The sequence below is a fragment of the Periophthalmus magnuspinnatus genome, chromosome 22 (genome assembly GCF_009829125.3).
Source record: "Periophthalmus magnuspinnatus isolate fPerMag1 chromosome 22, fPerMag1.2.pri, whole genome shotgun sequence".
NCBI classification, from domain to species: domain Eukaryota; kingdom Metazoa; phylum Chordata; class Actinopteri; order Gobiiformes; family Gobiidae; genus Periophthalmus; species Periophthalmus magnuspinnatus.
In genome coordinates, this window is record NC_047147.1 from 16,616,565 (window position 1) to 16,644,553 (window position 27,989).

The following is a 27,989-nucleotide window of genomic DNA, read 5'->3' on the forward strand; positions in this document are numbered from 1 at the left end:
ATTAATAGTATTAAACTACTCATAGAAACAGGTCCATTGACTTTTTCTTCCTCATTCTTAACTGCAGATAGTGGCATTTCACCGCAACAAGCTGATTGCGTGTTTTAAACCCTACATTAACAAAATCTGATTCTGTGTTGTTTAACAATTGCAAGTTATGTAAAATTTATATAATTTTACTTAATATTTACCCTTTGAGGACTTAAGTTTACCTGTGCAGAAGTATTGGCAGCTAATAGAGAGTCTGACTCCACAAAATCCAGCTCATCAGACAGAAGATGCTCAGTTTCTATTCTCTTGCGACACCTAAAGGACAAAAGAAAAGCTTTAAATCTTGATATAATATTGATGGCAATGCTATGCCAAAAGTCAAGTTTCATCTTGGATTACAAACCTTTTCAAACCATGAGTGAGGAAAATGTGTAGTTTGAGTGTAAACTGTAGCCCTGCTCACTTAGCCCTTTCTACCACTTTTGATACTTTGATACCACACAGAAACAACTGTCTGGGATATTCTCGTGTAGTTATTTCCTCACTGTTCCCAACAATCTCTACTCTCTTAGTATTGTATTTCCACTCTTGAAAATATACAAAGAGCAGAAAATCAAGTGTCTCACAATTAAGAACAATGCAACTCGAGCATTCATTCACCTCTCATCCCGTTGTTCATTAGTGGGTAAAACGTTCGGTGCCCGACTGAGTCTTGACACCTTGGATGCAATGGTTGAAGAGGACTGTCCATTGTGATGCTCCAGTCTATTCTCATGAGAGGAACTTGACCTCTCATGTGTAACCACAGCATTTTTATCATTGCCCTCTGTCTCTTCATCACTGGAGTCCTGTACGCGTATGACCCGGGTGCATTTGGCTTTAGTGCCCCCTCTGTTGGCTCTGGCCTGGTGGAGGAACACTCGTCTCCTGGTGGCGTACTGTCTTTTGCCATGCACGTAAGACTCTTCAGGGAGCAGGGGACCCAATTCCTCCTCCTCTTCACTGCAGTCTTCACTCTGCTCCTCTTCATCACTGCCCACCACAAAACTGTCCTCAGCATACGTCTCATCCATCTCTGGGACCTGTAAGTGGTTTACAAGTTCAGAAAAGAGGACATTTATGATTCTGAACTGATGAGAGAATTAAAATTGTAATATTATGAGTCTTATTATGACTTGTTCTGCTTCAGTTATTCACTATTCTCATAAATGTGGATATTTTATGACTTAACAAAATAAAATATGTGGGTATTATGAGAATTTAGTGTGACCTTTACACGCCATCGCAAAAGATGGGACCGGGCCATATGGCAAGAGAAAAAACATCTCCTCACTTTTCTTTCCTCATATTGATCAATCATGATTTTCAATATGAAACCGCTTTCAATATAAATTTTATGAATGAGAACACATACTTTCACAGCTGGATTGGTTGTAGAACTCTTTAAAAAAAATAAACAAAAAATAAAATAAAAAAACAAGCATATCACTGATAATTTGAATCTATTGAATCTTGCTGTAATTAAAATTCAATTTATTGCAAAACTCTAATGGAAAATATGAGTGGACCTGTCTACGCCTCTATGTCAGCATAATCCGGTATTAAGCACAAAGTTACTGGGAACAGGACAGTCACCCACAGCAGATTAAAGGAGAATTTCTCAAAACAACAACATCATCTGTGCAGTCAGTGAAAAATGATTAGGCTCTACTTTCCTTTCCATTATTTGGCCTCATTAAGAATTATAACACCAACCACAAAAGGTCAGTACAAATGATAGGAACAAATGAGATATATATGTGAGATCATGTGTTCAGGGCATACACTTTTAAACTAGTAAATTCCTGGTTTATACGAATCCTTCTGACATCAAATGCAGGCTTTAGAGGATCAGTTAAACTAATATTGATAAGTCATTGATTCTACATTGTTAAAAAAGAAAGGTAAGAAAGCTCAGTCCTTTCCTAATCATAACTTTAATTTGTGAGAGAAAACTAGAACATTCATCCTAATCTTTAAAAATGTGACTGTTGAAATACCTGGGAGAATATATCCATGTTATTACGACTCTTATAAGACATTTTGAACTTTCCAAGCACTGCAGGGCTTCGGACAGATTTGAGGTAAACTCCATGCATCTCTGACTCTAAAATATTGAAAAAATACATAAATATTATCAACCAACACAGCCCAGATTATAAGCATATTGTTTACTGCTATACCATCGAGTCCCTGGGACAGGTGGGAGTTGTCCACCACAAAGCCATCTAGTGACCGGTTCTGCTCCTCTCCGTCCTCCTCATCGCTGGATACAACTTCCTCATCCTCAGAGAGCTCAGCTTCGTCGTCCAGAAAGTGGTGGGCTCTGCGGCGGGAGGAGTGCTGACGGAGGAGGAGACATCAGTGAAAATGTTAGGTCTGATACGCACCGCTCAAGGTGACTTCCTAATCTGAACAGTGGTATTTATCTGTACAGCTGGCATTTGGGCTTTTCTATGTAAACAGAGATGAATGGTGTCAGGAACAAAGCACTATGGAAAAGAGCAATGATAGAAACTTAGATGTTTTGCCCAACTATCAATTTTAGTATTATCTAGTTGTGACATTTCTGACAAGCAATGCCATTAGATTTGTAATAACTGTCACATACATTTTGTAAAAGGTTTGTAGAGATTTAAACTAGCCTTTTTTAACATAAGTAGACTGCATATTTTGTGGTTTGCAGGGGGCAAAACACAATATTAACTATTAGCTGGCATCTTTCTACATAACACATGTATACAGAGCGATAATGGGTCAGTGGTTCGAACACTCTTCGACCAACTCGAAGGTCAGAGAATCGATTCACACTCGGACCAAGTTCTGTCATTGTGTCCTTAGGCAAGATACTTCACCCACCTTGCTTCGTATGAAAGTGCTGCGTGTGAGTGTTAGTGATAGCACAGATTGGCTTACATCAGTCTGCCCCAAGGCAGCTGTGGTTACAATAGTATCTTACTACCACATGCAGTGTGTGGAGTGAATGAATAATGCACTGTAAAGTGCACTACATACATCCAATGCATCATTATTAAAATGGTCATTTTTTGGTCACTTTGGCTACACTAGTAATATTTGTATGAGCCATACTGTTACCTGGTCTTTTCCTTGTTTTGGGAATTTTCTTTTTGGTTCTGGTCCAGGGTTGATTTTTGTGAAGACGGAGTCATTCTGGAAATCATCATCAGATATAGTTCCTTTCTCCATTTCACTAGACTGGCGATAAAGCACAAATACATATTCAAATAGCATTAGTAATGCATGAATCTGTCATATTAACATTACACTTTCTGGAATGGATAATTTTATTGAGTATAATGTACAATATATATGCATACAGTTGGAATTAATGACATATTAAGGTACAGTTAATAAATTCAAACTTACTGTATCAAGTGCAGCAGCACGTTTCCTCTTCAGAACCACTGGGGAGTCCACGTCACTGACATTTCTCGTCTAGTAACAAGAAACAGAAATACATACACAACCCTTAAGTATTCATAATGTGACAATGAACAATGCCATACTGAATTATTAATCTGGAGTTGTGTCTACAACAATAGCATACAAATCAACATCATCATTGGCAGAAAACAAGAAGACAAACAAATGAAAAGGTCCAGGTTAGCTGTTATCTGTCTGTGGTCCGTGAGATAAGGATGCCTTTAAAGACAGCACAGATGGTTGTCATGACGACAGCAGGTACTGATGGAGAAGCCGGACTGATGTGTGTGAATGAGATATCATCAGTCTGTACACAGGAAATGGACTTAAAATTGGCTTGGCACAGATTGTGGTGGATTACTTTTGACCTTCACTGCATGGATGTTATCTAGCTTAAACAAGAGTCAATATTTAAAACTATGGCTTTTAATTTTTATTCTGCACTCTTCTCTTTAAATGTGCTCTTTTAATGTTAATTGTATGCTAACTATGTATGTTTTGTTGTTTGTTGTTGTTATTTGTTGTATTGTGATTTTAATGCCTTTCTTTTTCTGTAAAGCACTTTGAAAATACTTTGTGTACAAATTGTGCTATACAAATAAACTTGCCTTCCCATGGTAGTGAGGGCAGCCTTTTTATATCATTTTTAATGTATTTTATTTTTATTTCAGAAAATGATGCAGCAGATTGAAAACATACTGTAATTCTGTGAGTTCTAGTACACACCCATATGGCCACATTAGTACTATATTTAAGATGAATAGCTGCTACTCTTTTGCTCGTGGTATCAACTACGGTGCTAAACAATTTTGGGGAAATTACGTCATTTGTGGCATTTTGATTAGTTCTGCAATTGATGTGTTAGAATCCTGAAGCATTGACCTTTGAGAAAAGACTGAAATATTGACTGCTAAACCAATAAGAATCACATGAATTTCAGAACACTTTGTGGAATTTTTATGTATAAAATCTGCTCATTTTAGTTTCGACAACTACAGAGACCGGATATTTGGTCATTCCCAGAAGATATCACCCCGCCCAAATAAATGATTTGCAACATAACTCCAAAAATTACCTTTTCCGGGGATGAAAAATAGTGGAGCTTTTTGGGTTGTTTTCTATTCTGGATCACCACTTCCTCCTCACTGTCACTGCTGTTTTTCACTGAGATCCAAAAAACAAACATGTTAGCATCTTGGTCATACTTTCATAAAAAGTAAAAATTTTATCCTGGATATGGTAAACTAACCTAGTTCCCTCATGCTCTCTGCTCCTTTGCTTTGGTTTAGTTTAAGTCGAGGTGCTGAGGCGTGAAGTGTGGAGATTGGAGAAGGGAGCGCACTTCCTCTGGCACCCAAGGGAGACGAGAAGAGATCTGACTTGTTCATGTGTGCTAAACGTGGGCTGGACAATGTGGCTTCTTGGGGCCGCACAGATGGCCTATGCTGCTTAGCAAAACCGGTGTAGGGAGTGGAGAAGTTGGAGCTAGCTTGAAGAGAGAGTCTAGGGTTTTGAGGTTGTGGAGAGGGGGGTAGACATTTAGAAGAATTTGCTTCGGTGATCTCCTCCTCCTCAGAATCATCCACTGAGAAACCGAGATCAAAATTAACAGAGAATAAATCATTGGAGTTTTCAAAAGATTTGGGTTGCAAATTTGTTGTTTTACATTCAAGCTCTTCAATAGCTATTAAATCATTGATGTTTTTAATGCTGAGAGAATTTTCCGCAACATGTGTGTCCTCTAACATCATGATTTTTGTTGTATTGTCAACATTTCCCAAAGTTTCTGATTTGATTATTTCACAATTTTCTTGCTCTTTTTGATGAATGGATGAATCTTTCGGAGTAGGGATATCTGGAATTGACATTTCCAAGAAGGCCTCATCATCTTCAAACAGATCTATACTCTCATTTACATCTGGTTTAAAATTTTTAACCTCCGTCAATTTTATCACTTCCTCTCTTCTTTCTATATTTGCATTTTCCTCAAATACATCATCTTCAAAAACCTCTTCCCAAGTCGGACTGCTATGAATCGTACTGCCTTTTTCTGATTGAATTTTAGCTCTCGAATCTTCCATGTAGTTTGCATTGTCACTGATCTCCATCTCCCCTTCCTCGTCTTCATCATCAAGGTTGAAAGTGACTTGAAATGGCTGACACGTCGGCTCCTTTGGTGAGACAATTTCCGAACTCAAAATATCGGCATCTTCGAAATCCAGCGATGGCGGTGAACGAGACAACAACTCTGAAACATTTGCGAGAATAACTTTTAAATGATCATCTCTGTCCTTTCCCATGGGTTTAAACGAAGAAAGACGAGTACCCCAATTTGGCAAGTAAAACATGGCCTGAAATTCAAGATCTGCCTCCTCATCAAACTTCAGTGGTATATGATCTGAGTTATGATCTGTTAAACTGGGCTTTACATGTTCTTTATTAGCATTCGAAGTAGAGGCATCCTCCAAGATCTCCATACAATTGTCATTTACGGATTGTGATGAGGTAGTTTCAGTCACAGCGGTGCTTTCAACAGGAAATCTTTGCTCCTCCTGAGGTATGTTCGTTTCACGTTCATCATAGATAAAGTCAGGGTCATATAAAGATGAATGGTTAGTTTTTTTGTTTTTTGCACATGGCTTTGATTTCTTCTGTGCATTCTTGGAGTTGGCTTCACAAAGGTAAGGCCGGAGCTCATCTTCATAGTGACACTGCCCCTAAAAGATAAACATAAGGACAGAGTTAAGGGTTGGCTTTATGGCTGAAAAACAAACCATAAGGATTATTAGGATTCTCTTGTAGGATTGTAAACATTTTTGTATGAAAAGCCCAAAATCTATTGTGAAAACTCATCTTCATAAATTCATCCTTCCTTCACTCCGTGTCACTAGCCTGACAGATTGTAAGTTGAATCAGGTATCAAGAATTTAAATAGAAACTGTCTGACACTCCAGTATGCAAACTCTACAGGATAGGCCCACTGACACTTGGAATCTCATTCTCAGGGGAGCAGTGGTCCCAATGTAACATCGTACTTGTTTTTAGTGATCAGAGAACGTTGAGGTTCTGTCTTAAATGCTCTGACTTTCTGGCTGACGGTGCCGCAACAGAGCATGCGCTGCCATTTGCATTTTATCATGATTCTTGTACACTTTAGGGATGTAGTCAACTAAAAAAATCTCAGTCAACTAAAGGCATGTCTTGCCGATCCCATTTCTCTCTATGTATCTAACCCAAACTGCACTCACAAGAATACACCTGCACAGGAGTTCATGCAAAAACAACTATTCATGCAGAAAAAGTACTAATTTTAAACTAATTTTTTACAAGTTTAAATACAAAAAATGACAAATCTTCAGTTAACTCACTCACTCTCTTCTCCTTTCTGTTGTTGTCTCATATAAATCCTTATAACTTGTTGATTACAAATCTGGTCACCTAAGACTCCATCGACCGATTAAATGATTAAACGATTAAACGACTAAACTACTAAAGGAATGTAGCCATAGTACACCAAGTTGCTTTGTTTTACCTTTAAGAAGTAGCCACAAACATATGACAATACAGTAATTCACAAAGAAATATTTTTTTACAGTGGCTAAAACACAAATATCTAATGGTTATTGTGATTACTCTGTTCTTGCTCTGTGACCTTGGACCTGTTAAGCACTTGCAAGCACAAGCTATGGAGCAGGATTAGAGCAAATGGAAAATTTAGATTATTAATACTTGGAAATCAGTCACCGCGCTAAATATAAAATCAAGGTGTGAATGATTACCAAAAGTGCTGATGTGGCTCTCATCCATTTTATTATCTGAGAAACGCAGTTGGCCTGATTTTGACAAAAACAAGTGAATAGGAGGAGACATGAAATCTTTCTGCCGAGTACTTGGACTTTTAGCCTGCAAAGGCTTTGGCAGAGCCTGCTGTGTTCTGCACTTTCAGGTCACAAGGTTTATTAGCACCATGCAGCGCCCGTCTCCTGCCCACTGTACCGCAAATTCAGAACATTATGGACCCCCAAAAATGTCTGCTTCAATTTGGCCTAGATATACTGCTCTATTTCCCAAATTATTGTAGGCAATGGTGGAAATACACATCACTTATACAAACAGCATACAGATCTACTTGAAGGACTAGTTAAAGACCAGGTTAGCATTGCTAGCTAGTCATGTGTTTTGCACAGTTTGAGAAATGAGATGGTGACATAGGGGTGGGCTGAATGCCAAAAAATGAATATCACAATTGAAGATATTGAAGAGGTAACTGAAGTCATGTGCTTTTTCTGAAAGTTATAAAGCATTTTTAATATCAGGTAAAGAACAGATGTCATGCTAGTTGTCAGCTTTACCATGACAGCAAAACTTGCCTTTTTGTCTGAAAGCTTTGAAAAGCACCTATAAACTCATCACTGTGGATAATTAGCATGCTCTAAAATTAAAAAGGAAACGTGTCGAATAAGTTTGGATCACCGCAAATTGTTTAAAATGAACCTGTTCTTTTTTCACTTTTTATGGCACAATGCCTCTAAATACACTCTTTCACGGCAATGCTAAGCCTCCTGTTGATCAGCCTTAAGTGGAAAAAATGAATCAGCTCTAAACAAAGACAAGATTCAAGAGATAATTAGTGAATCATGAGGAGTGCATTTTATCAAAAGGATCGTCACAAGAATGAGATCATGGTTTAAATTTAGTGTAAAATTCCGATAGCTGTTTGAACGCCAAGGACAAGGTTTGATACCACAACGATAATAAACACTCAACAGAATGCAGTTTCACCCCCAAATAATGCTTGTCTTTACAATAGTATTATAATAGTTCTGATACGGATCAAGACCATTCTAAATCTACTCTGGGAAAGATCCAGCTCTATCCTATTTATATGACTTTTTTCAGTATTGATAGTTCAAATAAGTAGCTAGTTTCAATACTCATTTTAAGATAGTCTTGGAGTAAAAAACATTGAGTTTTCAGTAAAATGGTTTCATACCTTTCTACATTAATCACTCCACGCTCTGTCAAACTACATGACTGATGTGTTTTCCCTTGAATGAAATGAAGCGATAATTACTGATTCATTAAAGTACACCATTATTTGCCCACACCTCAAAATGATCCACATAGGCCTGAAGAGAAGACAGATTGACTGACTGGATAACTGCCAAAATTCACACCTTTACAGAAAGTCAACTGAAGGTTCTTAGTTATTGGAATTATACCCAATATTATTAAGAGGAGGTTTTTTATTATTATTATTAACATACCAAACATGACAGAGGAAAGATTTTGTCATTACTAGCAATAACACGATCAATACTAAAAATCCATCAAAATTTCCATAATGATGAAAGTAACCAGTTCTGTCAGTCAATACTGTACACTGAATTTAAACCCTCTTCTCAAAATCAAATCAAAAAGACTTTATTTATCCCCAAGGGGAAATTCAGACTGTAGGTCTCTTCAAGTCTTCATCTGCCATAAATTTCCTTATTGTACAGTCGTACGGCAGTCGGGAAGGCTGTCTCTGAATAGAGCTTGGCATCGGGGTCACACATCAGCAATTTTCAGTTAGACAAATGTTAAAACAATGGGGATATTAAAATGTAGGGCTGAAACTAATATTTTTCAAATCAATTATTGTAACACTTATTCTTTTGATTAATTGTCTTCTTTTTTATCTTTATTTATACCGGTGGAACCCAATGAGAGCACTCAGATTCTTTTTCATGGGTGCTCTGTTTAAAATGCAATGTGCACAAAAAAACAAACAAAACCATACAAAACATCAAAGACATGTGCAGGTCTGTGTATAAATCTAGATTAACAGATTATTAATTAGCGATTGTGGTACCAAAGTGTCCAGCTTTGCTTGATCTTGAAATGTATTCCATTCATTGTTTAGTTGTTTAAAGGCCTGTGTATATGAGATTTTTACTAAACTGAAGCCACTTGAGGACATTCTGGTAGTTTGCAGATGAGCGTTTTCATCAAAAACACTAAATGTACACATTTCCTGTGTCACTTGTATGGCCTAATGTGTCATAAAACCTCTTTTGTCAGCTCATGACATGTTTTTGGTAGGTATGTATTAACCAGTTAACAATTATTAGATTACTAAAAGAGTTGACAATTATTTTAATAATTGATTAGTTATGATTAATCTGCTGCTGTTTTAGATTCAGTTTTCTGCAGCTAAAACCTGGACCAGTCTTCCTGAAGATGTGACACAGGCCTCTACTTTGACAAGGTTTAAATCCAGGCTTAAAATAGTTTTGTTTAGCTGTGCATGTGAATGAAGAGTTTTTATTCTGCACTCTTCTCTTTTAATGTTAATTTTATGATGATTATTTATGATTCTTTATGTTTTGATTTATTTGTATTGTGATTTTAATGTTTTTCCTATTCTGTAATGCACTTTGAATACGAATTATGTAGTTGACCTTATAAAGAAAAAAATCTAAATACTGTTGGGGAAAATAAGTTAAAACTTCAGCTGAAACCCTTTTCATCTGTAAAATACTGCTATGGCCAAAAAACAATTAAATAAACCAATACCAATAATAACCGGCCGACGAGCCACACAATCAATAACATAACGTCATGATACACAATGTAAAGATATTCAGAAGGTGAGTCACTGTTACTACGCAACAAAATAAGTTACTTGTGGTTTACTGCACCTGTTGCTATGTAGCATTGCCTTTATTTCCTCTAATATTACAAATATTTTCTTTCCCTCAAACTTATTTTTATGCTAATATATCTTACTTTTTGAATTAATTTCCGATCGGCAGTTGTCCCCTCCTCTCCACTGTACTCTAAACATGTAGGTCATCACATGCTGACCCACTTTCAGCTTCCTGGGTTTATGTAAGCATACAGAGAGAGCCTTACATAATCAGCTGTCCTCCAATCATAACAAGAAGCAAGAGAAGCAGAGGCTAGCACGCACGCAGGCGGATTTTGATCCAGACCAGACACGAAGCAGACAAAGGGAAGGTTGCTGTCTGGAGGCATGGGACGAAAATAATGGTGTATACTGTGATATAGGTGGAGGGTCGGAGGGCTTCCAAAAGTCACGAACAAGCTAAATAATTATCAGTATGCAAATAAAACAAATGTATTTTTTGTGATAAATAGACAAATTTTATAGATGAGATTAATTTAAACCTGATATGTTTGAAATATAATATACTTGCCATTTGGGAAAACTATCCAACTGGGATTTTTCTGACAAGCATTGTTTTAATATGAGGATTCAGTTTTAAAATGAGGATTCAGTTCACATTTTAAAAGGGCCTATATTACACAAGGGCATATATTTATCTATATTATAATGTTGTTTCCCATCATATTTATACAGTGTTTTTTCTCAAACTAAAAACAGTAGGGCATTCCCTGTGTTATCACTCAATGACATCACAAGAAGGTGTTTTCAAACTCCATACACCTTCACTACAATCATTTTGATCATGTCAGCCCTGCCTAACTTTTAAGCTACAGCTATTGTTTTAGCCTCATTAAAACTGCTTCACTTCTCAGTGCACCAGCAGATATCGGAGACTTCGAGTTGCAATCTTAGCAGTACAAAAGGTTAAAAAAAAAAGTTAATGTTATTCTAGAATATTAAAAAGTAAATCAGTTCAATTGAGATTAAATGACATCACAAGGTGAAACGGAACGTTTGGAGCTTTAGAGATATACAGACTAATAATGCTGGATTACTCAAGCGTGTGAATGAAACTAAACACAACTCCGGGTATGTTTTTAGGAGATAACAGCATTATAACCTGGCTAAAAGCTCACATCAGTTAGTCAGTTTTGTGTAATATAGAACGCTTAAACACATCCAGAAGAATTGACAAAAAGACTGAAATATGAGCTGACAAACTAATACAAGAATCATATACACTTATCTAAACAACAATGTGCAGTTTTTATGCAGAATAATACAGGATATTTTGTCATTTGTGGAAGAAATTATAGTACTTCAAAAATTGCAGTCTTTGTAATTTGCTGATTGTGTTCACTCAAATTGCGATTTCAATTCGATTGTTGTTAATCTTAATCTTGCAGTGCTACTTTCCGTGAATGAAAAAACTCTTATATGTAAGTAATAACATGTTTTAAATCTGCTATCTCACACTACAATTCAACTGAATTTTAAAATGTTTGATTAACATTATTGGGGGCAGTTAGGAGTGGTGTAATAATGGTATTCTAGTACGCGGTAACACCTCTATAATAACCTAGTAAATTTAAGACTGTAGTTCACATGATTCGATGACCTACAAGTACAACCTCATCTCTGACTTTTTGTTTTCACAGATGGGCTTATCCTGGTACAGCACAGAAGGGGTTAGTAGCCAATAGCTGACCCGATGCTAATCTCTGACCTGAATACTAGAATTTAGACCATTCTTATTGACTGCAGACTCATTACAAATGGGGTAAGATAGAAAGCTGGGGGCCATATTCACAAAACAAGGCAAACACTGACTTCTTTGTGTAATAATAATGCCAATAACCCATCATGTAACATAATACTAATGACAGCCTAAGATGGCCTAGATCTAGATCATAAAATTTTGTTGAATTTCACTGGTGACTCACAATGGAAAACAAAAAATAGCTCATGACGTAAAGCCTCGACAGTTGTTTTTTCAGTGCTATTGAGAGATCAGTTAGTCACAAATATAACTTGGATATTAGGCCTGTGAAGATAACAAATTTTGAAATGTCATATATGGCTAAGAGTAAATACAGACGATAAATGATAATACTGAAATTAATTTATGCCACTGACACAATAACCCAAGAGCAGATTTAATCTACAAAAACTATTCTAAATCTACAATATTGTTAAAAAAAAGTCATGCAATAAATAAACAGCTGAATGAAACACTTGTGCAAGTACATAGTTTGCATCTGTAATAAGTCAAATAAGTTATTCTTTCAATCTTCTACAGCTTAAATCTTATCATATACTCAAAAAATATCCAAATATTTTGCAGTAGTGCCTACAAGGTACCCATATTAAATACTGACCACCAAAAATTCCCGTCCTCCCATCATATATAGAGCGATAAGTCGATATAGTAATTGTTGTGACAGGCCTATTGGATATACACTTTCAAACTGTTAACTCTGAGTTGAGCTGGGTTTAAAAAAGAAATATTTTAAACAATGTATACAATTCTGAAATGTTGGAATGGGATGATTACACAGTTGCAAAAACTGACAAAAATGAGGATTGTCACAATATTGAGAAAAAATGCATTCAAATGAAGAGACCAAGAGAGCATTTATTGTATCACAGACAGGCCCTTGGGGTAAAGAGATGAATGTGGAAACTCAACACAGACCCTATCTGTAAGTTCATATGCAGATCAGCTGACCGCTTCCTCTTTTAAATGCTCACTTTAGTCTGCTGTTGTTTTGGATTTACATAGGACTAGACATGTCAAATCCACACAATAAATTCTAGGAATTGCATTAAATCATCTAGGAAGTGAGCTACCCACACCACCATTGTCTCCCCGATCTGATGTTTTTCAATGTAAAATGAACAAGATAAATATAACTCAAGGACACATTGCACAAGCTTTGTTGTGATGGTAGCAAAGGGCAGTCAAACTCTGGCTTACAGTAAATTAATCAACTTTATATACATATACTCCACATGTTCTCACCTCAGGTTCATATTTCATTTGGTCGATCAGCTCCATGATTTTAATGAAGTGTTGGCAGCGAAGTGAATGGTCTACAGCATGTGTGGGTAAGCTTTTGTTCTGCCAGTGTCTCCACTCACTCAATGACAACTCCCGGGAAATGGCAGCACTTGTGCGCTCCTGTTCCTTTGAAAAATACATACATAGATCAAGTCAGTTAAAGACACACTAGTCTAAGTTTTACACTTTAGGCTAATAATCATACAAAACCCATAAGGTACAAATAAGGTGTGAGGTACTGTGCCACTACGAGTAAGTCAGCCGTACACGTGTTTACCATTTACATTCACACAACACCATGTGTCATATGGCACTGTCAACATGTCATCGACATCTATTATCACGTTATATGCAGCTCAATGAAGAATTCAATTAAATATATTATAATACAATATGTAAAACATAAAAACCTGGTTGTCCAGATCTGTGGAAAAGGACAGAAAATGTGATGGTTTTAGGACTGGATGAGCCTCATCTTCATTCAGCTTCATGGTGGAGGCCCATACAGAATATTCTGTGCTGTTCAGAAAACCATCTGATATGGAGGTGACCTGTTGCACTGATATAAAACAAAATAAACAAGTTAACAAAACACTGATTGGCATGTTTATTTGAAGAATTGAATAGTGCGGTCTACTATGACTACATTTAAAACTAACATCACATAAAGTTTTAATGTAAAGTATGCAATTGTTAGTAAATCCATGGTCTTGGACCAAAAGGTACTAACTCAAGCTGTGAGGATGAATGAGTGAAGCCCTTCCCTCAGCACTAGACCTCCGTCCTTTGGAGCGTCTGCTGCTCTCCCGAGGGTCGAACTGCCCACACACGATGTGCATCTTGTGGAGAATGGGGTTCACTCCATCAGGTAGCATGCGAGGACTGTGTGGGTACATGCTGAAGTCTCTGTGGTTACTTGTGATAGACTTGTGCACACTGCGCTTGTTGCTTTGGCTCTGATTGTAAGTCTATAAATTGTACATTTATCAGACATTGGCGATTCTGTTGAAAATGTAACTGAACTCTTGGCTCAGAGCTTACCCTCTCTTCACGACCCTCTGCCAGAATCACAACGATGCGCCCCTGCCGTTTGCGCCCGGTGCGTCCCATGCGCTGCACAAGGCGGATGGGATTCTTCTGAGCGTCAAAGCATATGATAAGATCCACTTCTCCAATGTCCAGGCCTTCTTCTCCAACACAAGTGGATACTAGTGTGTTGAATCCACCTTGTCGAAACCTCTGTACTACCTGGAACAGAGGTCATCACATTTATGGTTGATTTCAAAACACTGTATGTAAAGGTAACACACAGTGAGCAGGATTTACAAAAAAAATTTAAAATTAAAACAGCAAACTGAAAAGCATGGATGCCATTTGTCAGCCAGTTTCAGGTCATTTATCACAAGAAGATTTGTGCGTAATTGCTGTGTCAAATCAGTAAACAATGTTTATATGTACAAGGACTGTATACCGACAGTGGGCGAGTCTACACTGCCAGTAAAAATCAGATAACTACAACCAAATATTGGACTGAAATTTTGGCATGTGCTTTTTGTGTGTCCAAAATAAATCTGTCCATCAAAGACACCTGACAGCATGTGTCAGTTAATCAATAGATTTTTAGAGTAACTGCTGTATTCAAAATAACTCAAAATAACATTTATCTTTAATTTTTGCATTTGCCATGTTAGAGAAATTCCATTTCTGTGTGTTGTACTGAGAGTAGTCACTGCCAGCTCAGTCCTTGTTATCTTGGCCTACATCAGAGGTATAATACTCTAATAGACTGAACTACTCTGGAATTTCAATTCTCTTCAGCTAAAAGTAGTACCCCAAGAGTTGAAGTATGCCCTTTTTCATGATTTTCCTGGTAAAAACCTTGCATAGGTGTGAACAATAAGAAAGAAATAAAATTACTGTTTAAATGACAGAAATCAGATAATGATCAGATTTTTGGTGTGCATGTAAACATAGCCATAATGTCTCTCTGCAACTCTTACTAACAATACTGGTAGGGCTGGCCAATATGGGGAAAATGTATTGTATTTTTCTGCTTCATATTGATTGTATTTGTTTATTACAGAGAGAGGATTGGCTGTACACCTGTTAAAAAAAAAAAAAAACCTACCATACTGATCATAAATAGGACTGGGTAATAATTGTGATCTTGTTCATTTGACCAAATACAGTTTTGGTAAAATATTCACTAATTATCTCTTACCTGGTGGATTTAACCAGTTGCAAGTGTGAAGTTTACATGAACTGTGATGAAATCAAAGTTGTGATCCAGCTCCAAGGAACCTGTGATCTTAATTTTTTGACATATTGCCCAAATCTCAATCATCATCGACAATTCAAAAAAAGTTATAATTGATTTGAGTTGCATCTCAAATCAATTATAATGAATGGCACAGCTCTAATTCATGCCATCCAAACTCAATAGCCTGGGAGGATACAGGGCAGGCAGATAACTATAAAGCAAGTTAGCATACTTTGAGGTCACATTCGAGATCGTCCATTGACGAAGACAAGTGACTTTAATTTCCAGAAGAGAAGAAGAAATGTGAGCTGCAAACTTCAAGGTTTTACCCCTCTCAATGAGTTTATTTTAGTGTACACAGATGCCTGGTAAACCTTCATGGTATATATATAATGGACTGTATTAGTGTGTACCTCAAGCTGTTCTTTCTGGGTAAACCCTTTGACTCCCTTCCCAGCTGAAGCTTGGCCCATAAAAGTCATCACTCGGATGAGAGGAGCGTGACGGTTCAACATGGAAGCAATCTCCTGCACACTTTCACGAAACGAGGAAAAGATCATCATCCGCGTGCTTACCGGTTCAGCCACACCTGTGAGAGAGAAGAAATACCAAAACAAGAAGTGTCACAGGAGGAGCTGGCAGTATTTTATCAATCGTCATCATTTTATAATGTATAAATGTGAAGGGGGTCAGTGTAAAATGTACATGTGATTGAACTAACTGCAAAATAATGGGGATTGTGCAATATTTTGAACTGTGCAATGACGGGATCTGTGTAATGACGGGATCTGTGCAATGATGGGATCTGTGCAATGAGTGGAGTGTGCAATATTCTATTTTTTGGCCCTTTTGTGACCCCAGCCCTTTGGGACAACAAATGGAAATTAGCCTTGGGCTATAATCCGGTGTGTTTATATTTATGTTGTATCATTTTTGTTTGTCCATTAACATGCACTGTCCCAATTAAATAAATAAATAAAATGTATTTAAAACTGTGTCAATCACCAGTTGTTGGCCACTGCCTGAAGTGTTGAAGCACCACTTCTTCCAGTTTCTCAAGCTTAGGGTGACTGTAAACAAATTGGTCACCTGGACCTACAAGTGAGATCACAAAGAGAAAGTCAACTAAAAACATTTTCTGTTTAGGTCACTGTAACCAGGGGAATGCAATACCAGCAGGTGACTTTATGAACATGACTTCCATCTCTTGGTAGAGGTCCATAAAAGTGGGAGTTCTCTGCAGTTCATTTCTGGCCCTGGACATTTCTGTGAAAAGAACAATGTTGGATGTAAATATAATGTGGAGGTTACAGTGGTTTTGCTTCACTTTTCAAGTAGTGATTCTGAGGTGGAGTGCTGACCTCGGGAGCCGTCCATGATGCCCTGCACATAGAAGAACAGAGATCTGAGGCCCATCTGCATCAGCAGCTCGTAGCCGTGGTACAGGCTGATGCACAGGGCAAAGTCTCCCTCCAGCATCCCCTGCTGTGGACCCTGGAGGAGAGCAGAGGCATGAGGAGCACAAGATGGATAAACTGAAGCGCAGAATAAGTCATTTCATGTATTTATCAATATAATATTTTCAAAGACAGATAAAATTATGCACAGGCAATGAAGAAAGATTCGATGGACTCAGAAATAAAGTAACTTTCCTGAATCTCTCTCTCTTTAGACAATAAGAAGAAGCAGCAGAAGTGCTTGGGATCACAATGAAATAGATTTAAATCCTACCATGCATGAAGTTAAACATCCAAATAAACCTTTCAAGCTTCAGAAAATGCACTTCATTATGAGAATGAGTAAAAAGAAAATGTACTATAGTTTCTTGTCAAATAACATGTACAATGTGACTGTGACAATCAAATTCTATTTAACCATTGTACACAGTGGAAAGTGGTAGGAAGGGCATCTGATATAAAAAAAAAAAAATATGGCAAACCATGGGTCTATTTACATTTGCTGTGGCAATTATAAAAAGGGACCTATAAATGTATTTATCCCAAAGGTTTCATGCCTTGATGTTCGAAGGTGGGTTTTTGCGGAACTGATCTCTGGCAAGGATGAGCTGGTACTTGCTGAGTGAGCGTAGATCTTTGTGTCCCATTACACGGTTCTGGACCAGGCGAGACATAAACTTCTCCAGCACCTGTAAAAAACGGCACAAATATCGCAAGTAGGTCAGTGGTAATAGGTCAGTTCCTGGGAAATGGGTAACACTCCAGTTTCATAAAGTGTGTGGTGGCTGAACAACAGACCTACTTTAAGAGCACACATAATGACAGACTAATAGCAGGCCCATCTTCCTGGCCTGCTTTCAGAGTAATTGGGAATGACATAGAAGTAGTTTGTCAAACAGACAATCTAAGCCCACTGCTTTTATCCCGAAGCTCACAGATGAAGGGATGGTGCTATTTTGTTTGCACTGCATTATTGTGAAGCAGCTGCTCCACACAGACTAACAATGAGGAGAGGTTAACTACAGAAAAATTATATATATATATATATATATATATATATATATATATATATATATATATATATATATATATATATATATATATATATATATATATATATATATATATATATATATATATATAATATATTAACTTTTAATATATCAGATAATGGGCTTAGTGAATACTACAGGGTGTCCATAAAGTTTCTTAACAATTTTAAAATGTAATTACAAAGGCAAGTGATAAGATATATTCATTAGATTTGTACTTGGTGGTTATAAAAGTTTTTAACCACACAGGGAAGGGCATATTCGTGAATTCCTCAATCAGACATTTTCACCATTGGATTGGAGGGAATGGGCCAATTCACGTTCACCAGATATCATACCTCAGGATTTCTTTCTATGGGGCTATGTTAAAGATATCGTGTATCAAATACAGATATGGGACATTACTGAACTAAAGCAAAAGATAACAGATGTGACTGCAACCATTGATGAGGCTATGCTACAGCGCACATGGCAAGAAATTGAGTACTGCCTTGATGTGCTTCATGTGACTAATGGTGCCCATATAGAGGTGTATTAAAACTTTGGAAACCACTGAATACAATAGAACAAGTCTAATTAAGATATCTTATCAGTTGCCTTTGTAATTCATTTCTTTAAATCGTAAAGAGACTTTATGGACGCCCTGTATATTGACCTCCTGGGTTATGTGAAGAAAAACATCTTTATTAAATGTGAGTATACTGCACTGACAAAATAAGGAGTTGAATCCTTTATAAAGAATGAGGAGTGAATGTATAGTATGTGTTAGCAGTTCTCTATATTTCTAAGTTGAGGGCATCACTGTAAGAGTCTTGCCCATGTTAAGCATACTCTGTGTGCTCTGCATGTTAGCAGCACATGGATGAGTGTGTGCACAGCCAATCAAGTGTTCCCATCTTTGGCCCTGCCTTCCCTGAGATTACCCATTCTCTGCTCTGACCATGGGCTCTTAATGGGTTTGACCAGGTCAATGTCTGTTAATCCAGCACTGCCTTGCTCTGCTCTTGAGCATGTTGGTTCTCAGATAAGTTTTGCATGCAGCCACGTGCCCTAACACCTACACATGTATTTGCTAAATAACAGAATAACACAATACACATTGAACTAGGGCTGTGCAATTCATCTAATTTTAATTGAATTGGGATCTGATCGTTTCAGACGGACAATGATAAACTTGGGTCTTTGTAATGTTTTAATGATCATACAATTTATATCACAAACATATGTCTTGCAGACACTAGTTACTATCGCCAACTCAAAGACATTTTGTTGTTGTGCCTATAATAACATTATTAATACCTAAGACCATTAATCTAACACATTGCTAGAATTAATCTCAGTCTAGCCAGTGCCATTGTATCATTGTTTTGACGTGTATGGCAGTTGGGAGACGCTCAAGGCGCTTTCACACCTTTCACATGACAGAAAAATATTTTAATCAGACATTTTTGAGGTTTGAACACTTACGCAATTGTACCATAGCCTTATGTATTTCACAATATTGTAACTGCTTATTATTTAGTAGTTTCAGCCATCAAGCTACTTAAGACAGTGGTGTGCAGTGTTAAAATTTAGCTTGTTCTTCTGTCTTGAACTCTTCAATACCATTTAAATGATATCTATCATAACTTCTGAGGGCAAATCCTCATAACTCATGATATAATGTGATTCATATAGAGGGACCACAACAATACTGTCAAGTGCAGCTGCACAGAGCATGTGCACTCAAACTCTGGCTACGATTGGTCTACTGGCTGAGAGCAAGTGACTCAGTGAATGAACCAGTGCAATGGGAGCTATTAATAAAAAGTGCAAGCTAAAGAACATTTACCACGATGCACATAGCCATTTTGTGACAACAGTTGCCTTAGGGCTGTTGACGTGTTTTGTGAAATGTGCTTTTTTTTTTTTTTTAATCTGGCCATGTATGGGGGCAGGGGGCATCATAGGTGGATAAATTCTAGGAAAAAAACAACAGCTATTAGATCTATCTCCCAGCTGAGCATCATTGTATGTGGGCTTGAACACGCCGTGACTACCCGTGCACTCCATATTATGGAGGATTATATAATGCGCCCACTGTGGTACGTGCCGGCTAAAGTCAGCAACATGGTGTCTGTGGCAGGAGGACAGCGGAGAGGAAATTTAAACTAAACATCTTGAATTTGTTGTCCTGTAATCCAGTGGATGAAAGGTAGAGGTATATTTACATATACTGTTCTGTTTATACTTGTGGGATGAATTTTCAGTTTACCATAAACTGCATTTAAGTGTACACTTAAATTATTCAATATAACCCACAACAAATGTGCTGTGAGAATGTACTCCCATTACAAAAAATATACAAAATACATGAAAAAGAATACATTATGTTGATAATATGAGTCAATTTTTGCCATAAAAGAAGATCAGTCTAATTGATTTTCTGCATTTTTATAAGACTTTGGTAATACAGAAATAAACATTATTGCATGACAAATGGTCAACTCACTCACAGAGAGTTGTTTAAGAGGTTTAAGGTCAGTGAAAAGAGCTGTATAAACCTAGTACACATTTTGGATATGCTCCATTTTAAGCTGTGGCTATGCATGCAACAATAACAGTTTTGTTACAGAACTGTTATCAACAAAAAATATGTTATTGGGAACCTTATGCACAAGAAATTAAAGCAATGAGCATTGCAATACAAAGTTCTGGTCATAGTGACGTATAGGCTGTACTAATAATACTATAAGTTGGTCTAAGCATTATTTGCGTTTGTGTCTCTGTACATGGATGGTCAGTGGGCTACATGGGTTGTCAGTGGATGAAGAGCATAGCGCAGGGTCAAAAGGGTTGGGGGGTTGGGCATATTTATCCGCTCACAGAGGGAGAGGGCCCCGCACCGTCACGTGGACCGCCCTCTCCTGCTATAAACACTGCGTACACCTCCTGGTAAAGCAGACCAAACTTCATGTTGCACAGCTCTAGCGACATACGCACATTCTTCGTTTTTACCCAAATTAGAAGTATTTCAACGCTAGGATATCATCCTGCTGCGCTCAGAATGAAAAGATATGCGTAAAAAGAACAAATTCCACGGAAAAGCCACAATAAGGCCGCCTTTTCTTCAGAAAAGATAGGTTTTCCGACATCTCAGCGATCGAGATCGGGAGGAAAACAGCTTAGCTACACACTGTAAGCACTGTAATTCGCGCATTGTCGTGCAGGTCGTTGTGCCCTTTAGTGTGCGTTAAAAACATCTGAGGTTTAGGTTATAGCAGCTTTACGAAGGAAACATGGACCGAGGAGGCTGTCAGATGAATGGTGGCGGCGGAGGGGAGAGCATTGGGCCCGACCGACAGGGAATGATCACGCTGGAAGACCTGGAGTCGTTCTCCGAGGATCAGCTGTCAGACTCCGGCAATGGAAGTCTGGAAGAAGGCGAAACTATGGAGGAAGAAGAGGATCAGGACCGTCTGTTGCACTACTGGCAAGACGTGGCTCGGGGACACCAAGTTGACGTTCCTGAAGGTACACACTACCCAGATAACACACGTGAAAGTTCAAATTGTTTCTGAACATAAACATCCTAAAAAGTTGTGCGAAAGTATATCTTCTTACTAAAGTCCCTCCAGGCATGTCGCTGTGTACAGTGACCTAGTTTAAACACAGAAAACCAGTTTGAGCCAGGAGCGAGTTAGGCCGCAGACCCTCCACAGTTGAGCTTCGGGGATCAAGATTAATATACACACAGACAGAGACAGAAAACTACCCTGGACATACAGCTCAGGACGTGTCCAGAGCGTTTTGGTTGGTTCCTGACTCTCTGAGGCAAGGCAATTATTGTCTAGTTATTGATTATAACTATAATACAGAAAGTTGCATTTTGGGCTAGAGCAACTTAATACTTGTACTTCTATAATTAAATATCATATCATACATAATATGATATAAAACCAGAAAGTAAAGGCCCCCGAGATATGTGTTTTGTGATAAAATTAATTAAAGAAGAAAATCCTCTGAGTTTAATGTTGCATAACACTTGTCTCAAGACAACAACCTGAAACAATTTGACCAAAACAAAGTGTGTTCTTAATGAATCCGCTGTAAGGACTGGCTCAGCAGGTTTCACTGCTCCTTTGTAATAAATTCATATTCTAATTCTAGGCATAACTGAATTATTTATTATTTGTGTATCTAATGTGAAACTTCAAGTGGTAGTTTCAGTTGGTGGCGACTTTTTGGATTAGTCTGTATTGTGGGTACGTGTGATCTATTTGCAGGCTGTCTGGAATGTAGATGGGTCTCCGAGAGGCTCATTGCTTTTTAAAAATATGAATATTTGTCATGACATGGCCATTAGGGAGCAAAGTTATCAAAACCACATAATCCAGTCTCTTCGTGTTTTAGATGGTAGCTCATCATCTGCCAAGCTTTCTGGAAGAAACCCTTTTTCATTTAAACTGAGTGGAATATTTAAGACAGCATTAGATTTACTGGACAGTGCTCCACACGGGACTGCTTTGATTTTTCCCAATCCTATTTTAAACCATAACAACAGATCGGTATAACCCCGGGAAATGAAATAGAGCTGACCTATGCAACAGGGCTGGAGGTGCTGTTTTACACTATGTTTACAGGAGGTTTACAGGACTGTTGGATTTGAGAAAATGGTGTTTCAAAACTGTTTACATTTTGTTATTTCCATTGGATGCAAAATGTCTAGCTGAAAGAAGTATTGGACCAGATGCATGTTTCCAAACTCCAAATAACACTCCTGTGGTGTTGCAATATAAAAAAATGCATACGAATATGTTCCTTACATTTGTATTGAGCGTGATTTTAGACCCAGCAACACAGCCCGACACGCTGTTCTTCTTCCGGCCTCAGAACACTCTAATCAACAACTAGAGTGAAACAAATGACTTACTGGAGCTCTGTGCCTCAGTGAAGATTAGAAGGCGTACCTATTCTCATGATGTTTTTGTATTACACCAGGCCAACACTGTAAATGTATGGATCACACAAATTAGAAGCAAATTATATAGCATTATATTTCAAATGTGTCAGTGTCAGACGGACTGACTCTTAAAAATAGAAACAGATAGTCTACCTGTATGTGGCTATTACAGTCCTGCAATTATTAAATGTCCTTATTTTGAATGAGGAGGGAATTTGGATACACACACAGCAAAGAAGAATTCCTGATGTTTACCAATGAACAATATTAGGGAATTTTTGCTTTCATTTTTCAAAAGTACAGTAGATATCCTATGTGAAGTCATGTCATCTAAAATTCAGAGCTATTAAATGCTATTGGCACCTGCACAGGGCCTTGGACAGCTCAGTCAGTTCTAATAAGTATTACTCTGTGCAACTTCCTGACACTACACAGACCTCCCACTGTCAGCAGATTAATGTGAGCAGATAGCATGTGCATGAAACTACCTAAGATGTAAAGATGCTCTTGAACTGTATGTGCTCTCTGGAAATAAAGTTCATTGACAAACATGAACATTGTTTTGTTTTGTGTTTGTGAACAGATATGGCCGAACCCATTCAGCAGCTGACTACCAACAATGATGGTCGCAGTAGCAGAGAGCATGTGCCATTTACACTCCTAACCCGCAAAGAGAAGGTATGCACCCTTTCTTCCACGGCATCATGTATTTATATTCAGTGATAAAGGAAACTTACAAAAGCACTTGATGGTGCATATCACAATACTAACTGTATATATTGGTAATATACACAATAATAATATAGTATATAGTAAAAACTGCTAAAAGCAAGACTCACACAAACTTGCCGCAATTCACAATGTGCCTAAGTCACTCACTGCTGAGAGCAAAAGAGGAAAAACAAAAGTCCAACAGGCCAAAGGTCAGAGGAAAATTCTTTATAAAGGGATTTATAAAAAATGTTGTGAGTATGTTATATTTAAATGGACATCTCTATGACCTGTAGGTATGTATGTATAACACTCATCCTCATAGGTCCATATAAGAACAAGGGCTAATTGGTTTAACTTGAGTTAATTAGTTCATTACATCCTGATTGGGACTGTAGTTAAAATAGGAATGCTATGGCACCCTATTCTTAGAACAGTGAGTAATTTTAAACATACGGTTGGCCAGCACAACCTAAAAAGAGCATAACTTTTGAGAAGGCCTACAGTTGACCTAGAACGTGCTGTTTTTCCATATGTGAGACACAATTTTCCACACTTCAGTTCATATAGCAAAGTCTACTCATAATCAGCATTGCATGTTGAAACAGTTCTAAGAACGCATCAATAATGCACTAACAACACTTAACATTTAAATCAATATTTCTAGTATTAAACAAAACGCACACAGTGACAGGACACAGTTTAGCAAAGTCAAGATCCTTTTTGTCCAGGTCTTCCAACGATGGAACAGTTCATTTACCTGTGCTTTCTTTTTAGTGTGGAGAGCTGCTGTATGAGAAGCGGCATTATGAAAAGGGCCACTGGGCTTGTATTACAATGCGAGAGGACACTTATGAACAGAGCATCTGCTATGGATTTATGAGGATCATGAGATACATCTGCGAGCAGAACTCTTTGGGTAAGCCAATCATATTCATGATCTTATCTTGGAGGTGAAGTGGTAGCTTATGGAAGGCCGGTTTCTTTTACAGGTCACTACCTGGGCATGTCCCTGCCCATTGTGACAGTGGTGCGCACAGATGAGAGCCGTTCAGTCTTCTCTCATGATGTTACTGTGGCCTATTACCTTCCTGCAGTGCACCAAGCCCAGCCTCCTCAACCCTCTGACAGCGACATTTCCATTGAGCTCTGGCCTGCTACTATTGTATATACACGGTCAGTAGACAATTATATGCAACCATATTTAAAATCTTTTTGGCTTAAGTTAAATGTAAATTCAGAAATAATTTACTTGTGAGTAAATTATTAGTCATACTCCCCAAATGCCAACTAGTATTGCTATGAATGAAATCTCTTTCTTGCACATATTTCCAGGCCATTTACTGGTCCAACTAATGAAGTGACCATCATGAATCAGATGAACACCCTGGCAGAGCTGCTGGACTCTCCTAACGTGTGTGTTAACGATTCATTCATCATAGCCGGCTACACAAACCCAGCCCATAGCCACCGGCAGAATGAGATCTGGTTTTTGGAGCGACGCTGAGGGCAACACTATATCTGACCTGTCAGAAGAATTAAGACTGCCTCTGTCATTGCTTTTCTTTAAGAGCCCACCACCATGATTGACAACAGCCTGGGCATTACATGGGGCATATGGGAACAAAACCCTTACTATAACATCAGTGAGTTGTTGTCCACTTTTGAACTGACCGTTCACTCCAAGTCACTGCCATGCCCTGGTTGGCCTGAGAAGAAGTATAGGGCATTTGTGGATTTGTGGGGTGTAAGTGAGACCATAGCCTGACTGTACTGTACTGTTTGTCAGAAACACACACCTGCCCTGAGACTTTGTAGTGTGCCACAACATAAGCACTTTGTGAGGCTAGGTATGTCTGTTCTGTATGTTTTATTTTAAGTCATCAGGATATTCATGTAATGCTAAACACTGCTATATAGGATGTGTAGTTAGTGCAATAGATGTCAGACAAAACAATGCACTTGACAGTGGTATAACCTCAAATCTCATTACTACCTGAAATAACTCTGGTTGAACCATAAATAAGCTCAATTTGCAGGACACTAGGAAGCCTCACACCACGTGTAGGGTTGAATGTACAGGGTAAAGACAGAGCTCTCTTACAAACCAAACCTATTCATACTACTGCTGGATGACAATCGTGACTTACTCATCATGTTTTCTCTCAAACAAGTTCAATGCATTCCATATGTCATGGACATATTACATATGTACCTCTCTCTCCTCATCTCTGTTCCATCATTGCAAGTCTTTTTGCACTCACTACTGCACTGCAAATGCCACTGCTGCTGATGAAACTAGAAAAGACAAGCGCACAGAGAATATCTACTGTGATAAATGATGTTTATGTTTAAATAGACTTATTATATTTTTTATTTTGTATCACAGAATCTAAGGAGGGAGTAGTATGTTCATAATATTTGTTTTGTAAATGAACCAATGCAACACAGCAGTGTTACACCAGCTATATTCACTGAAATATGTCCTTTTCTACAGAAAGTTATGGGTTGTTTGCTTTGGCACCACAAAATATGCAAACTGTATTAACTGGACATATAGTAGCCATATCAACACTGTGAGGATCAGGGAGCAAGGGCAGTGGAAGTCTATAAAATGTCTGTTTTTTAAAATGATGTATTGTATTGAAGGTTATTGTTGAAACTATGTTCTGTCAAAAAGTAAGATAGAATTGTGTGGTGCCTGTGTCCTTTGTTCAGAAGCAGTTTTACAGTGAGCTACTCACATCCAAAGAGTTTGACAGCATTCAGTGACTTGTGCAAAGTTTAATGTAAACAAAAAGCCATGAAGCATTTAAATATTTAAGTTCCCTTTAACAGGATGAAACAAATCAACTATGTTTTCCTTCTCTGCTTATTTTAGTGTTTTGCAAAAGTGTGCTGTACTGTGAATATGCAAGTGCAACAGCAGCGGCTACTGTGGTTATCTGGTTTCAATAAAATATGTTTTTCTCCTATCCTGTCCTACTGCAATGTTGGCTGGTTTGCAATAAAACAAAATGGATTAGAACTTCAGCAATTATGACATGTCCCAAGACTGAATAGAAAAACACATGTGAAAAGTAAACAAATGCTTTTAAACTACTATGCATTAAATATTACTCCCATCTCTAACATAGCATGAGGGTTGAGTTGAGGCCGATCATAGGGAAGATTAATGAGTCAGTCATAGAGGCATGGAGGCTCCAAGCTAAAGTACAGTGAATCAAGTCAAGCCAAAACACACAACACTACATGTGCCAAATAAAGTAGAAGTGATACAGTCATTTAGGCTGCTGCATCACCAAGGTGTTACAATATGAAAACTGGCATATGTAGACATTTTCATATGTAAAGAGGATGCAATATATGTTAACCCCAGTTTGAAACATGCTGTGGCTTTAAGATTATTAAACCAATCATGAAACAACAGACACTGATAAACTGAAATAAACATTTCCTTCTGAGAAAACGATTGCATCACCTTTTTGTGAATTAAGATTATAATCTTGCACAAAAAGCAAATACGCATACAGAGACATACCAGTAAACAACATCTTTGTAAGTGAAAGGCCGATTAAACAGTTAAAAGCTCCTCTCTGCTGTTACATTAAGACACCATCAACTGACTAAAGGACTATATATGTGCGACTATAGTCAAGGTTGTAACATACCTGTAAGTATCTTGTTTGATAAGCAGAAAGGGTCTCTCCAAGTGGGACCACCATTTTCTCCACACTACGCTGATGGGAATGGGCCTGGATATCAGGGCTCTCCTCTGAGCGAAGCTCAATATGAGATATGAGCAAGTTGGAGATGACCGACTGCACAGACTGGCAAGAAAGAGAAAAACAAATCTCATGCAGTTCACTGCCACTCAAAAGGCCTGTCATGATAATTACTATATGTACAATAAAGAATAGTTGGAACAATCATTTTTTCCATTGTACTACTATGATATTTGAGCTAAAAATGTTGAATGAATACCTTCTATGACACATTTATAGATACAAACTAATTACAAAAGTGTTTCATATTTGTCATTTATTTATTCCAGCTAATTTACTTTGCATATACAATATTTTTGGAGGGATAACATTTAGGGTTATTTTGTCAGTATCACAAATTAATTTTATTGTTTATCGTATATATTTACTTCAGCAATATATTGCACACACAAAATTTGTTATCATGACAGGCCCTCAATTGACTAAAGCTGTGATTTTTCATAGCAAATACAGATATTGCAAATATAAATTTGCCTTTTCTTTATATATTGCCACAACCCAGCCAACTACACATTAGAAAATCAGAAGTCACATGGACCCTTTACTCATTGGTTACCAAGTGATGAAAGTAGGG

At 37.7% G+C, this 27,989-nt stretch overlaps 2 protein-coding genes across 2 annotated transcripts in view; one reads left to right on the forward strand and one right to left on the reverse strand.

Annotated features, from left to right (window-relative positions):
* Positions 1-27,989, reverse strand: part of fancm (FA complementation group M) — a 32,545-nt gene that overhangs the window by 2,728 nt on the left and 1,828 nt on the right. Inside the window, exons 4-21 of the mRNA XM_055230920.1 lie at positions 27,302-27,460; positions 17,483-17,614; positions 16,830-16,962; positions 16,642-16,734; positions 16,474-16,563; positions 15,882-16,057; positions 14,250-14,456; positions 13,939-14,176; positions 13,619-13,767; positions 13,170-13,334; positions 4,724-6,191; positions 4,550-4,638; positions 3,418-3,486; positions 3,127-3,246; positions 2,214-2,373; positions 2,031-2,137; positions 652-1,073; positions 213-306 (exon numbers count right to left, since the gene is read on the reverse strand). Of these exons, the coding sequence (XP_055086895.1) occupies positions 213-306; positions 652-1,073; positions 2,031-2,137; positions 2,214-2,373; positions 3,127-3,246; positions 3,418-3,486; positions 4,550-4,638; positions 4,724-6,191; positions 13,170-13,334; positions 13,619-13,767; positions 13,939-14,176; positions 14,250-14,456; positions 15,882-16,057; positions 16,474-16,563; positions 16,642-16,734; positions 16,830-16,962; positions 17,483-17,614; positions 27,302-27,460 (4,071 nt within the window). The remainder of the gene's footprint in view (positions 1-212; positions 307-651; positions 1,074-2,030; positions 2,138-2,213; positions 2,374-3,126; positions 3,247-3,417; positions 3,487-4,549; positions 4,639-4,723; positions 6,192-13,169; positions 13,335-13,618; positions 13,768-13,938; positions 14,177-14,249; positions 14,457-15,881; positions 16,058-16,473; positions 16,564-16,641; positions 16,735-16,829; positions 16,963-17,482; positions 17,615-27,301; positions 27,461-27,989) is intronic.
* Positions 20,924-26,605, forward strand: soul3 (heme-binding protein soul3). Its single transcript, XM_033988011.2, has 5 exons — positions 20,924-21,490; positions 23,503-23,597; positions 24,408-24,549; positions 24,623-24,806; positions 24,966-26,605. The coding sequence occupies exons 1-5, from the start codon at positions 21,256-21,258 to the stop codon at positions 25,135-25,137; spliced, it is 828 nt and encodes a 275-aa protein (XP_033843902.1). The 5' UTR covers positions 20,924-21,255; the 3' UTR covers positions 25,138-26,605.

Excerpts from the sequence above, each read along its gene's own strand:
- soul3 (XM_033988011.2), top strand. The coding sequence starts at position 21,256 with ATGGACCGAGGAGGCTGTCAGATGAATGGTGGCGGCGGAGGGGAGAGC. Across the intron at positions 21,491-23,502 it reads CCAAGTTGACGTTCCTGAAG|ATATGGCCGAACCCATTCAG; the intron begins GTACACACTACC and ends GTTTGTGAACAG. Across the intron at positions 23,598-24,407 it reads TCCTAACCCGCAAAGAGAAG|TGTGGAGAGCTGCTGTATGA; the intron begins GTATGCACCCTT and ends CTTTCTTTTTAG.